At 37.1% G+C, this 17,567-nt stretch overlaps 1 protein-coding gene across 1 annotated transcript in view; it reads left to right on the forward strand.

Annotated features, from left to right (window-relative positions):
- The window catches only part of LOC101610650 (cytochrome b-245 heavy chain), a 42,161-nt gene extending 27,193 nt beyond the window's left edge, over nucleotides 1-14,968 (forward strand). The window contains exons 9-14 of the mRNA XM_004665733.2: nucleotides 414-506; nucleotides 3,848-4,101; nucleotides 5,108-5,270; nucleotides 8,505-8,651; nucleotides 10,971-11,095; nucleotides 12,300-14,968. Coding sequence (XP_004665790.2) covers nucleotides 414-506; nucleotides 3,848-4,101; nucleotides 5,108-5,270; nucleotides 8,505-8,651; nucleotides 10,971-11,095; nucleotides 12,300-12,426 — 909 coding nt within the window. The 3' untranslated portion in view covers nucleotides 12,427-14,968. The remainder of the gene's footprint in view (nucleotides 1-413; nucleotides 507-3,847; nucleotides 4,102-5,107; nucleotides 5,271-8,504; nucleotides 8,652-10,970; nucleotides 11,096-12,299) is intronic.
- Nucleotides 14,969-17,567: the final 2,599 nt, after the last annotated feature.

The raw sequence follows: 17,567 nt of genomic DNA on the forward strand, positions 1-17,567 counted from the left end.
ATTAATCTCTGGCCCCGTGGCACAGAGAAATCCATTGCAATGTTACATTGAAACATGTTGCTGAAATGCTATCCTTTGAAGACATGTTAATTCTGAAATCAACCTTGCTTTCTTGTACGATTATTGCAACTGCAGTTGTGACACCAAGGGGAAATCTCATTCTTATGAGAAGTTCCTCTTTGGGAAGTTTTATTCTGTATAGTTACCCAATGTGACTATGAAGAATATTTTTACTGACAGAACAGTTTATCATAATTTTAGATATTCTTTCATATACTCTGGTTCATAAAAAATTTATTATCCATGCCAAATATTTCAGCAAGCCTACAAAGATTATCCTATCTTGTAAAATGTTTCCTCCCTCTGAATACACTATACTTCTAACATTCTCATTCTTATGTTTATGATTACAGACATGGAAATGGATAGTGGGACCCATGTTCCTGTATCTCTGTGAGAGGTTGGTCAGATTTTGGCGATCTCAACAGAAGGTGGTCATCACTAAGGTACTACTTGATTTAGAACTTATTGGTAGTTAGTATGGAAGCAGAGTATGAACATATTTCCCCAAGTTCTGTATATCATTGGTTAGAGCTGACTTTCACCTAGGATGTTTTGAGTAAACTCTAAGTAGAGAGAATACATATGATGTTTTTAACGTGATGAAAGGTTAAGCCTTTATTTAGGGACACTAGGATGTATCATATTCTATGAAATACATTTTGTGTATGAATCTATCTTTCGCTCCCTCTCCCTTTCTTCCCTCCTTCCCAGTCTCCTTCCCTATTGCTGGTATGTGGGTTAATTGTGAGTAGAAAAGGAAAACAGGTTAGGTAAATTTTTTAGATACCAAAAGATCCAAGCAACCAAGGTAGGTAGAAAAGTTCCTGTCTCTTCTGTTATTTTTTAATATGTATGAATTTATTTATTTAAGAGAAAGAGAATGGGCACACCAGAGCCTCTAGCCACTGAAAATGAACTCCTGATGCATGGCTTACTTGGGTTCTGGTGAATCGAATTTGGGTCCTTAGGCTTTGCAGACAAGTGTCTTAACCACTAAGCCATCTCTCCAGCCCTATGTTCTTTTTTATAATCATAGAATATCAGAAGTAATGTACTCAAAGCATCAAGTCACTTCAATAATGTGAATCACTAGCTCCAAGTCTAGAGTAGGTTTTTCTCCATTCTTCTACGTTTTTGTTTCATTAAAAAATACAGGAGGGCTGGAGAGATGGCTTAGCAGTTAAGCGCTTACCTGTGAAGCCTAAGGACCCCAGTTAGAGGCTCGATTCCCCAGTACCCACGTTAGTCAGATGCACAAGGGGGTGCATACGTCTGGAGTTTGTTTGTAGTGGCTGGAAGCCATGGCACACGCATTCTCTCTCTCTCTCTTTTCCTCTCTCTGTCACTCTCAAATAAATAAAATAAACAAAAAAATACTTTAAAAAGGTACAGGAGCCGGGCATGGTGGTGCACACCTTTGATCCCAGCACTCGGGAGGCAGAGGCAGGAGGTCTGCCGTGAGTTCAAGGCCACCCTGAAACTCCATAGTGAATTCCAGGTCAGCCTGGGCTAGAGTGAGACCCTACCCTGAAAAAACAACAAAAAAAGAGAATAAAAATACAGTAATATCCATACATATCATAAACACCACACACACACATTGAAATTCCTAGTAGTTTCAGCAAACGTCAAACAAGACTGTTTTGTAAAATAAATTTTAGGTTAAACCAGTTCAAAAAGTATTTATGAGGATGAAGAGATGGCTCCATGGTTTAAGGCACTTGCTTGTAATGCCTGATGGCCCTGATTCAATTCCCCAAAACCCATGTAAAACCAGATGCACAAAGTGGTGCATGTGTCTGGAGTTTGTTTGTGGTGGATAGAGGCCCTGACATGCTCATTCTTTCTCTCTCTCTCTCTCCCTATCTTTCTCTCTGTGTTTGCAAATAAAAAATAAATATTTTTAAATGTTTATTTATTTATTTGAGATAGATCAAGAGAAAGAGACAGAGAGAATGGGTGCAGTGGGGCCTCTAGACCCTACAAATGAACTCCAGATGCATGTGCCACCTTGTACTGGGGAATCAAACATGGGTCCTTAGGCTTTTCAGGCAAGCACCTTTAACTGCTAAACCATGTCTCCAGCCCATAAATAAATATCTTTAAAAGTATTTATGAAAAGTTTATTATGAATTATTTTCCTTTATTTTAGTTATTGGCAATTTTGTGTCATTTATATATTTTGCTCATCATCCCGTCTTATTATTCTCTTGCCACCCAATCACCTTCCACTGAACCCCTCCTTCTTCTGAACTAGCCCCTCTTCTACTTTGATTCATGTGTATCTGTGTGTTTGTGTGTGACTGGGTTATAGTAGTTTCTAGCATGACAAGAGTTATGGTTTATTTTTAAAAAACACAAAAATTCATTTTGATCTCTAACCTATCTTTTTCCATTTTATGTCTATGGAGAATCATAGTAAATCTAATCCTGCTGACAGTGGCAGTCTTATAATATAGAAAACCCAATTCCTCTTTTATACTATTTAGATTGTATTATAAGAAAACCTCACAGATCAACAAAATGATGTGCCACAATTTTCTCCTCTATAGATAAGACATGACTAAATCAGACAAATATTTCTCTTAAATATACATATAAGGCAAAATTGCTTTATTATGGTAAAAATAGATGTTCACTTTCTTCTTATAGAAGAAAAAAATATAAGAAACAAGTGTCATCCAAAATATTTTCATGCCAATGCCATCTACTAATTAGTACAATTAGTACTAATTATTACAATGTACTCTTTGTACCTACAGTGGTAAATTGCAATATAGGAAACATTTTTTTCACAACAACAAATTACAAAGTGGTAACAATTTTCAACATAATTTTCTCTTATCAAAGTGTTGCTTTTTAACTCCTTATTTCAGAGCATCTACTTTACCACTTAGCTAAACCTCCAATTAATGATTCAGTTGAAGGAATTTTCCACTTTTCTGCAACTCTTCACTCATGAAGATTCCAGCAATCTCAGTGAACATTAAAATGCTGTTGCTCCATTTCTACCTTTCCTTTGATGATCCTTGGTTTCTCTTTAATTATAACTATAAAATCCATCTAGGTATCTTGGGATTGCAAAGGATCCCTATATTACTTTTTAGGTTTTTATTTTCATTTTCAGTTAGCACATATTTGCATGTATTTATAATCTGCAGTGTAGTGTTCTGATAAGATAATTAGCATATCTTCCACCTCAAGCATTTGAGTTCATTCTGTTGAGAATATTCAAAGTCTTCTTGAAGTTTTGAATTATACAACACATTGTTGCTATCCTTAGCCACCCTACTGTGCAACAGAACACCAGAATTTATTCATCTTAATTAATGATAACTCAGTACCACTAATCAGCCTTACCCCATCTCTTCCTCCACCCTAGTCTCCTCACCCTCTATCAACCCTCAATCTACTCTCAACTCTGCCTCAAAAAAAAAAAAAAAATCCCTGGAAGCAAGAAAGGTAGGATGGGGAAGGAGGGAAGAGCTGACCCTGGTTCACAGTGTAGTTGCAGCTGCAACTTTAGTTGATCCTATAGGGAGTGGCAGAGTTGTCCCAGGATACAGAAAGAGGACCAGAGTTTCATATCTAATTCTCAGCCCATCACTGGCCATGGGCTACAGTTAGGGGTAAATCCCAATGACAAACATATCTTGCTAAAGGACTTTCTGTGTTTATCCTGAAATAGATGAGGCATTTTAGCTCAGAGGTTTATCCATATGGGCCCTGAAAAGACACATTCTTTGGGGAAATGCTATTTCCAGACACATGTTTTATTCCATAGGTGGTCACTCATCCTTTCAAAACCATTGAGCTACAGATGAAGAAGAAGGGATTCAAGATGGAGGTGGGACAGTACATTTTTGTCAAGTGCCCTAAGATATCCAAGCTAGAGTGGCATCCTTTCACACTGACCTCTGCACCTGAGGAGGACTTCTTTAGCATCCATATCCGTATTGTAGGGGACTGGACAGAGGGTCTTTTCAATGCCTGTGGCTGTGATAAGCAGGAGTTTCAAGATGCCTGGAAACTACCTAAGTGAGTACAAATTATGTTTTGTAAATGTGTATGAGTTCGGGAGAAATAGTGCTAAGTACCTCCTGTTCACCCACACCTCAATGCACTATCTCTTGGGTTACAAAATGTAGTGGTCCTTGGAATAATAGGTATCTTGCCCTGTAATCTCCATTGTGTGTATACAGTGTTTAGGCATATTTTCATTAATATTATGTGAAGTATAAAACAGTTGGATTAAGTATGAATAATGTAAACTCTCAAAATATTTGAAATATTTAAAGGTCAAGGCCAAGTTAGAATAACTTTTCAAGTGAACAAAATAGTATTATATCAAATGCATTCTTAAATTTGACTGGGCATCATTTGCTTAATGGTAAATGCCACATAGTACCTGTAGTGCATATTTCTTCCCATATGCTTAATACAGTATCTGGGACTTCACAGAAGCTGAACAAAAGTGTTGAATAGCTAAATGAACAGATAAAAGAAAAGTGGTAACATCAAATCAACAAAATGTTATTGTACAGAAGATTCTCACTTTTATGCGCAACGTAGGTAGGAACTTCAAATGTAGATTGCCCTGCTTGGGAGGAAGTCACAAGCCTGTAACCCCAGAGCTTGAAAACTGGGGACAGGAGGATATATATAGTAAGTTCAAGGCTAGCCTGTGTTGCATGAGACTCCGTTTCATAATAAAAAAAGTCAAATGTGTCCCTAATAAGTGAAACAGATGTGGATGTCTTCTGTATGGTGTGAGAAGAAGAATGAAGAAATAAAATTAAAAAAAAATATGCCCATGGTGAGATACCAAATGTTTTCAGCTATCTGAGCATTTTTCCTTTTACTTCAAATTCCAAAGTTAACATTAAATTGCTTATATAAAAAACATCTTATGGAAGAAAGTACCCCATAGATACATTGCTTCAGAATTGACATAGTGCATATATCCATAAAGATAGGTACTCTTCCTACTTACTGTGAAGAGTTGAGATATGTCTGTTACTATCTCCTCCCTGTTTCCTTTCAGGATAGCAGTTGATGGGCCCTTTGGCACAGCCAGTGAAGATGTGTTCAGCTATGAGGTGGTGATGTTAGTGGGAGCAGGAATTGGAGTCACACCGTTTGCCTCTATTCTCAAGTCTGTCTGGTACAAATATTGCAATAATGCCACCAATCTGAGGCTCAAAAAGGTAAATTCATTTATTTTGTGGAGGGTCTGGAGTTGTCCTCACTTTCTAAAAAGTGAGGCTGGCAAAGACCATGAAAAGTGAGAAAAAGATTTGCTTCCAGAACCAGGTTTTTTCAAAGGAGTGTCAGATAAATTCAACGTGTTTCTATATAAGCAGACTTATTAGTAAAAGCCATATGCAGCATTTGTATAGCAGTAATGGAAATTTAAGGAAAATGGGGAAAAAGTTTTTATAACCAAAAATCAATAGCTATACTTTCATTGTTTGTGTATGTGCACATGCATGCACGTATGCACGCACATATGTATGCTCACACTCATGCGCCATAGTGTGTATGTGGAGGTCAGGGGATAACCCTGCAGTGTTCCTTCCACCTTGTTTGAATCATTACCTTTCTCTATTTGTTTCTGAGAAAGCCTAACTAGGTGGCTTGCAAATTTTGGGACTCTCCTGACTCCACCACTATTGCTAAAGGTGCATTGGGACCACATATATTCATACCACTGCACATTTGGCTTTATGCGGGTGCTGGGTATCTAAATACTGATCATCAGGCTTGCAGAGCAAGGACTTTTTATTGACTGAGCCATCTACATAGCCCTATCTACATTTCTTTTATACACAATACATCCCACCCCTGCCACACACAGTACTGAATGTGGAACTTAGAGCTCAAGTGTGCTTGGCAAGTGCTTGACCACTGACCCTCCTTTTCACCACCTTGTTTATTATTTTCTGGTTTTCTTTCTACTATGAGTTTACATACTTTATGAAAGTTACAAATATCAAATTTCATATCATCTTTACTTTTAATATTTAATACTACGGGGGATGAAATCCAGGGCCTCCCATATGCTAGGCAAGTATTCTACCACTGAGATATATATACATCCCAGATCCTTTTCTCAATATTAAAAAAATGGCTTACATTAATTGTACATAGTGATTGGTTTCATCCTGCCTTTTTCATTGAAGTACATCATGTACTTTCAAAATATTGACTCTCCATACCCTTCCCTTTCTCTCTTCCTTCCTTCTTCCCACTAGCCCACTCCTCCCAGACAATCTAACTTCTACTTCTACATCATATACATAAAAATGATTTTATATATTTATGTAGCATCTAGTATCTATAAATGGGCAAAATTCATGTGATATTGTGATATTTTCCTTTCTGAGTTATTTCACTTAATCTGATGATCTTACTTATATCCACTTCCCTGCAAAAAGCTAATCTTTTTGACATCCTGCTCCAGGTAGATCGCTATAGACACTGAAGATACTCAAAACTCATCAAATCAGAAATTCAGAGGATGCAGAGAGATTAACACTAAAGTAGACTTATAATATACTCACCAAGGCTCAAGGAACATTGTGAATAGGAGGGAAAGATTGTAAGAGCCACCGGTGGGAAGGAGTATCCTGAGGCATTACCCCCCCACCACTGCCACAAATACAGAGAGATTGACCCATGCATTTAGAACCCCATGTTGAATACCAGAAACTCCACTGAAGAGGACCTTCAGTGGAATGGGGTGGGGAAGAAGGGATATACAAGGATAACATGAGGAGAGTGGGACCAACATCCAATTTGTTCATACAGTAAAGGCCATAGTTGATTAAAGAATACATTGAAAATAAGAATAGAAAATGCTTTTCACCACCATCACAGATTCCATAGTACATCTTTCATATCCCATGGAGAAGATAGAAAATAATTTCCCTGGCTTGTTTTTTCAGTATATAGAATTGAACCCAGCACCTTGCACATGCTAGACAAGTGCTCTATCACTACATCCCTAGCCTCTTTTACTTTTTTAAAATTTATTTTATTTTAATTTTGTTTATTTATTTATTTGAGAGCAACAGACAGAGGGAGAAAGAGACACAGAGAGAGACAGAGAAAGAATGGGCACACCAGGGCCTCCAGCCACTGAAAACAAACTCCAGATGTGTGCACCCCATTGTGCATCTGGCTAATGTGGGTCCTGGGGAATCGAGCCTCGAACTAGGGTCCTTAGGCTTCACATGCAAGTGCTTAACCGCTAAGCCATCTCTCCAGACCACTTTTTTAAAATTTTGAGACAGGGACTAACTCACTTGCCATGGCAGGCCTTTAGCATGTGATTTTCCTGCCTCAGTTGCCCAAGTAGCTGTGTCTGTGACACATGGCCCAGCTGAAAAAATATATCTTACCATTATGTATTATATAATGATATCATCTCTATTTTCACCTCTTGAGTACATTTTTTGAAGGGGGTGCAGGAGATGTGAAACTTATTTTTCCTGTTATCATGGATGTCTCCTCAGGATAAAGGAACTGTTATGTGCAAATTACCTGATGGAAGATATTTCATAAACGAATCATTCTAGTAACTGTTTAGATCAGTTATAACAGAGACATTGACACTACCTTGAATTTTCATTCTCCTCTTTCATATCTCTTTTCTGTGTGGAGGAGGTTAATTTTTCCTTAGGAAATCATGAGGGTTTGGCAATTGAAAGTAGGAAATAATTCCTATAGCAGCTACTACTTATAGGTCTTTGGCCTTTTTCAGAGTATGTACAAAGGAAACCAGGCATTGCATATATTTTTTCCTTTCTTTTTTATGTGTGACATACATACATGTATGTTCATATGTGTGAGGATGCATGCCGTGTGCATGTGGAAGCCAGAAGTCAATGTCAGATATCTTCCTCAATCTCTCTCCACCTTAGTTATTAAGACAGGGTCTCTCACTTTGTACAGATTTGTCTCCACTATCCAAGCACTGGGCTTATAGGGGAGGACCACCATGCTTAGCATTCACATGGTGCTGGGGATCCAAACTGAAAAGCTCATATTTACCCAGCAAAGTCTTTGCCAACTGATCCATTGGCTCAGGCCCTAGTCATGTACTTGTGAGGCCAACCTACTTATTTTAAGGGCAGCACAGGTTTATGTGAAATAGACTTTGAAATATTCAGAGCTATTGGACATATTGGTGTACTATTATACTCTTAGCTCTCAGGAGCCAGAGGCAGGAGGATCCTGACTTTAAAAACAGAATAGTCTACATAGGGAGGCCCTGTTTAACAACCACAATGACAATAAAAATGTCCCAAGTTTTCTGAAAACCTATGTTTCTAGGCATCCTGGGCATCAAGAAAATGTTCAGAACCAGTGGAGATCCATGTGTTGATGCTGATTGAGCTTATCCTAATGCAGTCTGCTTTGTGTCCATCTTTCTTCAGATCTACTTTTATTGGTTGTGCCGGGACACACATGCCTTTGAGTGGTTTGCAGACCTGCTGCAGTTGCTGGAGACCCAAATGCAGGAGAGGAACAATGCTGACTTCCTCAGCTACAACATCTACCTCACTGGTTGGGATGAATCTCAGGTGAACACTAGGATATAAGACCCTGATCCTTTTCATAGCATCTGGAGCTTACTGTGCCCATGTATCTGCCCCACAATTAATAGATTCAAGTGATCCTGCTTACTCACTTTAATCACTATCACCACAAGATATTTAACCCGCTGAGACTAAATTCTAAGCTAAGTACCAAAGAGGGAATAAAGGTGACTTTTATATTAGAGCAATGTTTTTGCCAAAGAGGGAGGTCTTTCTATCTCTTTCTCATATTTCTTTAATTTATATTATGACTGTTTTATATATAATCAGCCTTCCATATCCTTGGGTTCTGCATCCTAAATTCCACCAATCTAGTCAGAATATTTGGGAAAAAATACAACCATACTAAATATGTATAGACTTTCTCAGAATTGTTCCTTAAATGATGAGTGTGACAACTAGGTACTTAGGGTTTTACATCTTTAAGGTGTTGTAAGTAATCTAGATATAATAATCTAGATCTAAAGTGTGGAAAAGGATTGTATGTACATTTATACAAGAGATTTGAGCATCTGTGGGTTTTTGGAATTCAAAAGGAGGTCCTATAAATAATCATTTGCAGACAGTGAGTTATGTGCCAGGCATTATTCCCCATGTTCACACAGATTGTCTAATTCTATGCTCTCAGCAATGCTACAAAGTAGCTACTATTCTTATCTACACTTTACTGATGAAAAATCCAGAGCTGAGAAGAGGTTAGATCATTTATCTAAAGGCATACAGTAAGTGGCAAAGCCAGAAAATTCCAGAGCTTACAATAACAACTCCTAGCACTTTATGATTATTAGTAGTGAGTAGACAAATGTATATAGTACAAGTATAACATGTATGTGTGTGTGTGTGTGTCTATGCATATGTGAATGGTTTCAAAATATTTAGAGACCACTGTAGTATATTACATCAGTTGTCCTCAACTGGTGGCAGTATTGCCTCCTTTCTCTACCCCACCAGGGCTATTTGGCAATATAAATATCTTAAAATTACCAAGCTTAAGAACTGTTGCATGAAGCCTCTTTAACAAGATCCTTAATCTCCTTCACAGGGAAGCACCCTTATCACCTCTCAAAAGCCTCACATCTTAATACTATCACTTTAGTAACATCTGGATTTTGAAGGGGACACATTCAAACCACAACATCTGGCTATACTTAAACAGTGGTTATTCTCAACCCAAGCTTGCACCCTGTCACAATGAAAACTAACTTCTCATTTATTTTTGGACCATTGTCTATCGTATATTCTTCATGTCTTAATGGTGCCTATTGCAGATGTAGAATCAGAGACACATCATTGTGAAAACTGTTGCTTCAGAAGTAGTCTGAAAATGTTGCTTCTGCAATTCAAAAACCAAATAGCAAAAACCCTTCACTAAAAATGAATCCTTTGGGGAAAATCCATGTTAGGAATTTCCTTACAGTTTTGTTCTTTTTAAAAGTCAGAGTGTTTTTAAAATGAAAAATTTATTTTCATTGCAAAATATCAATTTGCTTTGCAAAACTTGTACCTACAACATTATTAAGCCAGATCACCTTGAGTAACACCCTCCATCCTACATATAATTTATTTAAGACATTATTTTAAAAATATATTTAATCATTTATTTTTCAAGTATTTTTCAAGATGAAGTCCATAGAATGGTAACAAGAAATATTATATAAAGCACACACACAGAGTTATAGGTTTAATTTAATGCTTTATTATGTTACAAAAATGAGTATTTTTAGTTTGTAATTGTTTTAGTTCTCACTGATTCTCCCAAAAGAGTAGGGATATATGAAATTGAAGAAAGAAACTGAAATAGAGCAGAGAAAAATTCAATGGGACACACTGTCCACTCTTCAATAATATGCTCAACTCACCATGAGTCTTAAATCTTCATCTATCCTCCTATTCCACCTTCTTCTTTGTTCTCATTATGATATTTGGTTCTCTTCCCCTGCACTCATCATACCTCATTCTACAAGTAGCATTATTCATGTATCTACTGGAAGGTCACCCCTTCCGGAGTACTAATAGCCCCAGGCAGACTCAGTTTGCTCACCTTTGTTGACTTCCTAGCCTCCAAAATAGTGCTTTGCCCAATACATATGCATGACATACTTATACATATATACACACACACTGAGGGCAGTACTTGTGCCCTCTGGCTCTCGCTTTCCTTTATAAAAGATAATTAGATAGATATAGAGATAGATAGATGATAAAATGGGTAGTAAGCAGAGTTTGGTTTGTGAAATGTGTAAATACATCTGTGTCTTATGACACATCTCTTTTATTTTTCTGAATTCATCTCTATTGGTACAGGCCAATCACTTTGCTGTGCACCATGATGAGGAGAAAGATGTGATCACAGGACTGAAACAGAAGACTTTGTATGGACGACCCAACTGGGATAATGAGTTCAAGACAATTGCAAGTCAACACCCTAAGTAAGGAGTCTTCCACTAAAATGGTCTTAAAACTTGTAGTTGGCCTCAATCATGCGCTCCTAAGCACTGGCTAACCGGGATAATCTAAAAGTGAAGATTTCCATATCAGTGCTGTAGGCTTGAATTCTTGTCCAATAGATGATTAAAGATACCTCTGACTTTAAGAAGAAATATTTAAATCATAGCAAAATGACATGGACAGCTACAATAAGCAAAGATTCCCATGTATGTGCTTCATATTGTTTCTTGTCCCAAGTTTGGTCATAGCCTAGTCTTTATCTTTAGTGCCCAAGTTTCACTAGTATTGTTTCTTCTTTTAAATAGTATGTCTTATAATACTAAAAATACTCTGCCTTCACTTTCAGTTATAATATCTGAGTCTAAATCATAAGTAGACAGATATTCCAAGGTCTTTTCTATCCTAACTAGCTATCTGGAAGCATTAAGCATTGAGAAGATGTTTTATATTGCCAGAACACATGGAAAAACTTAAGAGTTTACCAGAAATATATCCTTTAAAGTCAGGGATGTGCAACCTTTTGACACTGCAATATAACGTTACCTACAAATGTTCTGGGCTATATTCATAGTTATCCTAGGATACATGCAGCCCACAAGCCTCAGGTTTAACACACCTGCTAGACCATTACTTCTCACAGTTTAATGAGCATACAAATCAGGTAGCTGTGTTTTTAGATGCCGATACTGATTTATTAGGCCCAGAGTGAGACCCAGGAACCGGTATTTTTTAAAAAGTTGATGCTATGGCTATTGTATGGAACCACACTTTGAAAACAAGAATTTCTACAATAATATTCAGAGGCATGAAACCACACCAAATTGGGTTTGTACTAATTTTCAGTTATCATGGGGGGTTTGGTAACCCAGAGCACTAAACAGAAGAAGCATATTGTAGACTCACACATTCATTAACTCTCATTTTCTCTATGGTAGAAATTTCAAAAAAAAAAAAAAAATCCTTGGATTTCAAAGTTTTTTTTTCAGGGATGTCAACTGCCTTTTGAATTATCCATCTGTCCCCACAATCAGAGCTGACCCCCTTTCTGCAGAGTAAACTCAACTGTATCATTTGTGGAAAAGATAAAGGATAAGAGAGGACTGTAACAAATAGGAAACTTTTCCACCTACTTTATTACTTATTTCATCCCAAAACCTGAAACTTCTTTCTTTTCTTCCTCAAAAGCACCAGAATAGGAGTTTTCCTCTGTGGGCCTGAAGCCTTGGCCAAAACGCTCAATAAACAGAGCATCTCCAACTCTGAGTCTGGCCCTCGTGGAGTGCATTTCATCTTCAACAAGGAAAACTTCTAACTCATCTCATCTATTCCAGGAGGAAACAAATATTGATTATGCTGCCAAATGCCCAGATAATTCTTGTTGATTGTGTGAGTTCCTTCCTTTCAAGAATGGAGGAGGAAAAGAAACTATAATGTAATTGTTTCCTTAGTAGCAATGCCAAAGACATTGCCAAAAACAAATGCTTTCTGCTGATGCATTATATTAGCATGGAACTTTATGCTCTTTCAGAGCACTTTTACAAATATTATTTCATTTTCCCCTATGAAATGCCAGAAGGTAGAAGAACAAGGATTTCTAGACTCTCTGTAAGATAAAAGTAGGGGCTCAGAAAGGCTCAGCAGCTCCTCTAAGATTATGAAGCAGTAACCAGTACTAGGTCACCTAGCTCCAAGTTTCATAGTTTGTCCACAACACTAGGATGCCTCAAAAATCTTTTTTAGTCCCCCTAGAGGAAGCAGGTAAAGGAACAGATCATTTCCTATTTTGTGTCATCTTTAAAATTAGTGTCATACAGAAGATTTTCCATACAGTTAGAAAATACTATATGCTGACTGGCTTAATACTTACTAGTGATGTATGGTTATCACAGCATATTCCATTTCTACCAGCACAGCAGCCTAATTGAGTCAGAAGGTCTTCCTATACAGGAATGTTAGACTGATAAGTGTAGCACTCAGCATTTAGTGTGATGCTTGGCAGAGAGTGGATATGCAAGATTAATTTGCTGAATGAATGAATGAATCAGAACATTTTGAAATATACAGTGTCAGAATTAGATTAACTTAAGGCCTTAAAGTTACCCAAGGAAATATCTTAGGGTTATTTTACAGACCAGTGAATCCTAATTCTTCTGAAGGTAGAGAACAGTATATGAACCAGTAGGATGTCCTGGAGGGTTCACCTCACTCTTTTTTGGAGGAAGGAAGGATGAAGACAGAGACCTAGTCTCCTGTCATACTGCTGGCTAACAACTCTTATCCAACTCCCTATGGTAGGTAAGAAGACAATGCTGTTTTACTGATAGAAGTGGGGTGTTCTTACTAACACTTGAGAATTTAGAATTTAAGAATTTTATCAACCATGTGTGGATGTGGATACATGTAATCCCAGACTCAGAAGGTAGAGCAAGGAGGATTAGGTTTAATTTGGCTACCTAGCAAGTTTGAGGCCAGCCTAGAGTATAGGAGATGATGTATATATATTAAAAAAAAAAACTTCTAACAAATATGTATCTAAAATATTGATCTTGCTTAGAGCCCATCCCTTCTTTTACTTAAATACCCATTCAAATGCATCTCACACATATGAATAATAATTTATTTAAATTACAGTATCTTCACCATCACTATTATTATCATTGCCATCTTCCTGAAGTGTATATCCTAGAAATTAAAATCCCCCAAATAATTGGATCAACAGTGAACTCATATACAACTGGATGCTCTGTTTAGAGCATTTAGTTATTTAGGGAGATGCTTAATACCTGTTAAGGCAGCTAGAATTTTTTTTTATTAGAACTGCTACAATTCCTGGGAACTTAAAACAGCTTTGTTCACTCTATCCTATAGGGACACAATGATTTACAACTATTCAACTTTGGTAATGAAGAAGAAAGACAATAGAGAGACAAGCAGAAGACTTGTCAGGGGGAAAGGGAAGGACAAATAGAGCCTCTCTAGATATGCACATTCCACCTCTCAGAAATCCACAAGAAGATTTGGCCTTGAAAAAATGTTCAGCCTCTTCATGTTGCACCCTAGGTATTAGTTCATTCATTCAGTTTTACTTTACTATAACTCAGGTGCTTTGTGAATAGATTCAATTCTTTATCCAAAACATGAAGTAGGGGATGGAGAGATTGCTCAGTGGTTAAGGTGCTTGCCAACAAAGCTAAAAGACCCAGGTTCAATTCTCCAGTATATATGTAAAGCTAGATGCACAAGGTGGCACAGGTGTCTGGAGTCTTTTCTTTGCAGTGGCTAGAGGCCCTGGTGTGCACATTATCTCTTCCTCTCTATCTGCCTCTTTCTTTCTCTCTCTTTCAAATCAATAAATAAGATTTAAAAAATGAGCTGGAAGAGAAACCTCAACTATATGGAACCTAAACATATTGGCTATTTCTAATGTAGGTGTCATACATAAATCCAGCTTAGTTTTCTGCTCTGAGACTATTTTTTAAGGTTTTATACATTTGATACCAAAATAGGAATCAAAATAAAGATATGTGTCCTGTTTTACTGTGATGATGAGACGGAAAATGAATGTAAAAGTGCTTGTCATTTGAGAACTTCTCTATTCTTCTCCCGGGCTCTCAGCCATTAGCTATCAGCTGCCATCTGCCTGCACAGCTCTTTTAGTATTTACTACTTAGAATTTAGCAGCAAATATTGATATCTGGATTTAGTAACACATACTGAATGAGAATGCATTTTTTTCCTCAAGGCTACAAAGGCTTTTTTTTAGTTCTTTTGCTTTTGCAATATTGTGTTTATTATATTTGAACACTTGCAGCCATTATATATGATTAGTTTTCTTGTGGGAAGATGTGGAGATAATTTTTACAAAGAACTATTAAAACCATTTAATTATTAAAATCAAAGAGTTTTTCGTGTGTTATTTATTTTGGTGCTAAAAGGTGAATTCACCTAGAAAACTTTGCTCTGGCCTGGAGATTGTTCTAAATGAGCCAATCAGCACGTGGATTTGGATAGAGGCTTTTTGGGAGTCATCAGGTCCTTCTGTTGAAGGGAAAGAACATTGTTAAGGTAAATGGTAATAATTGAACTGATACCCCAAGAACTCTACACGATACTACAGAAATACTTGCTCAGCCATGTGTATTGTTGCTCTATTCACTATAGCTATAAAATGGAACTTGCCTAGATGGCTATCAACAGATGAATGGATAATAAATTATATGTATGTATGTATGTATGTATGTATGTATGTATGTATGTATGTATATATAATGCCAAATGGAATTTTACTCAGCATTAAAGAAAACAAAAATATGAAAATTTCAGGAAATGGATAGATCTGGAAATAATTATAGTAAGTGAGGTAATCCAAACTCAGAAAGGCCTCAATTGCATCTTCTCTCTCATATGAGGATCCTAGCTTGTATGTATATGTATGTATATGAAGGGGGCAAAGTTGAATAAATCCTAAAAGCTAGAGTGATGACTAAGACTACTGATCTGAGTTTGATTTTCCCAGCCAGTACCCACATAAAGCCAGGTGCACAAAGTGGCACATGCATCTGGAGTTCATTTGCAGTGGTTAAAAGCCCTGGCATGCACATTCTCTCTGCCTCTGTCTCTCTTCTCTCTCTCTCTCTGCATAAAAATAAATAAAATATTTTCAAATATTTTATCTTTATTTATTTGAGAGAGAGAGAGAAAATAGGCATGTTAGAGCCTCCAGCCCCTGAAAATGAACTCTAGACTCATGTGCCACCTTGTGCAACTGGCTTACATGGGTATCGAACTGGGATCATTTGATTTTTCAGTCAAGTGCCTTAACTACTGAGCCATCTCTCCAGCCCAATTAAAACAAGAGGAGGGAAGGGAGGGGAGAAGAGGAAAGAGGAGGGAAGTGAAAGGAATTGGTTTTGTTAGAGAAAAGAACGCTCTAGTGACTTAATTTACATCTAATTATAATTATTTATTTTATTTATAAATACTTTGGTTTTCCTGGAAATAACAAATTATTGTTTGCTGTTTTTGGTTTTTTTTTTTTGTTTTTTTTTTTTTTTTTGGTTTTTCGAGGTAGGGTTTCACTCTGGTCCAGGCTGACCTGGAATTAACTCTGTAGTCTCAGGGTGGCCTTGAACTCACGGCGATCCTCCTACCTCTGCCTCCCGAGTGCTGGGATTAAAGGCGTGCGCCACCACGCCCGGCTTGTTTGCTGTTTTATGGGAAGAAAGAGAATTCTGTGGGGAAGAGAGCCAAATTATAAGGGAGGGGGTGATTTCTCTACTTAAAATGCTATTCAGCAGAACACAACTGCTGACAATGGCTAGTGAACTCTCAACCTGAGCCTGGAATTCTTTAAAAATGATGGTCTTTAGCCTAGATGTCCCTCAACTGATGAGTGGATAATGAAGATGTGGTACATTTACACAGTGGAGTCATACTCAGTGATAAAGAAAAATGAAATTTGCAGGAAAATGGATAAAACTGGTAAGCACTTCTCTTAATGCTCATACCCATATATTAATGCTATTCTAAATTTTACTTAGAGAAGCTTCTCTCTTCAGAGGGCAGTCACCTTGGAATGACTCAAAAGGCACAATAGTGCTGAGAAGAAATGACAAAGCAGTGCTTATCACTGAAATATCTCTATCACACCATCCATGGCTCAGGGTCCATTGTGGAAGAGGTGGCAGCAAGAATGTAAGAACCAAAGGAAGGGTAGGACTCCTTACAATGCACTCTTCCAGACACAAAATGGCCTGGATATCCATAACCTCGCAGTGACTGACACTTCCTACACAAGACCATCATAATAGAAAGAAAAGATGATGACATCAAAATAAAAGAGAGACTGATGAAGAAGAGGAGAGGATATGATGGGGAGTGGTGTTATGAAGGGGAAAGTGTGTGGTGAGGGAATTTTCATGGTTTCTTATCTATAATATGGAAGTTGTTAATAATAATAAATTAAAAAATAAAAGAGAGGCACTAGCATAAATGAGAACTTGGGTTCCATTACCTGTACTGAAAGAAATAAAGAGAAAAGAAAAGAACAGCCATTTGTGACAACATGGATGCACCTTAAGGACACTGTGATAAGTAAAATAAACCAGACTCAGAAAAAAAAAAATGGTCTTTTTTGTGTTGACATGAAGGTTGAGACTTAGATAAACAATTGGGCACTCTAGTTAAGAAGTATTGTCAGATTATCAACTTTTAAGAAATTATGATCCTTCAAATAATATAACAATTCTAAATCCTAAAATATATTTTTGTGAGTAAATTAAAGTACCAGCATAATATTATTATGAACAGAAAGTATTGATATTAGCAGAAACCATAGTGAGTTAATCTCATGGATTTTATCATGGGAACTAACATGTTGATTGTATTTGACTGTCTTTTGGGAGATGCCCCAAAATATTATATTCTGAAGCTTTCTCCTTCAAAGGAGACTGT

Source organism: Jaculus jaculus, chromosome X (genome assembly GCF_020740685.1).
Source record: "Jaculus jaculus isolate mJacJac1 chromosome X, mJacJac1.mat.Y.cur, whole genome shotgun sequence".
Classification (NCBI taxonomy): Eukaryota; Metazoa; Chordata; class Mammalia; order Rodentia; family Dipodidae; genus Jaculus; species Jaculus jaculus.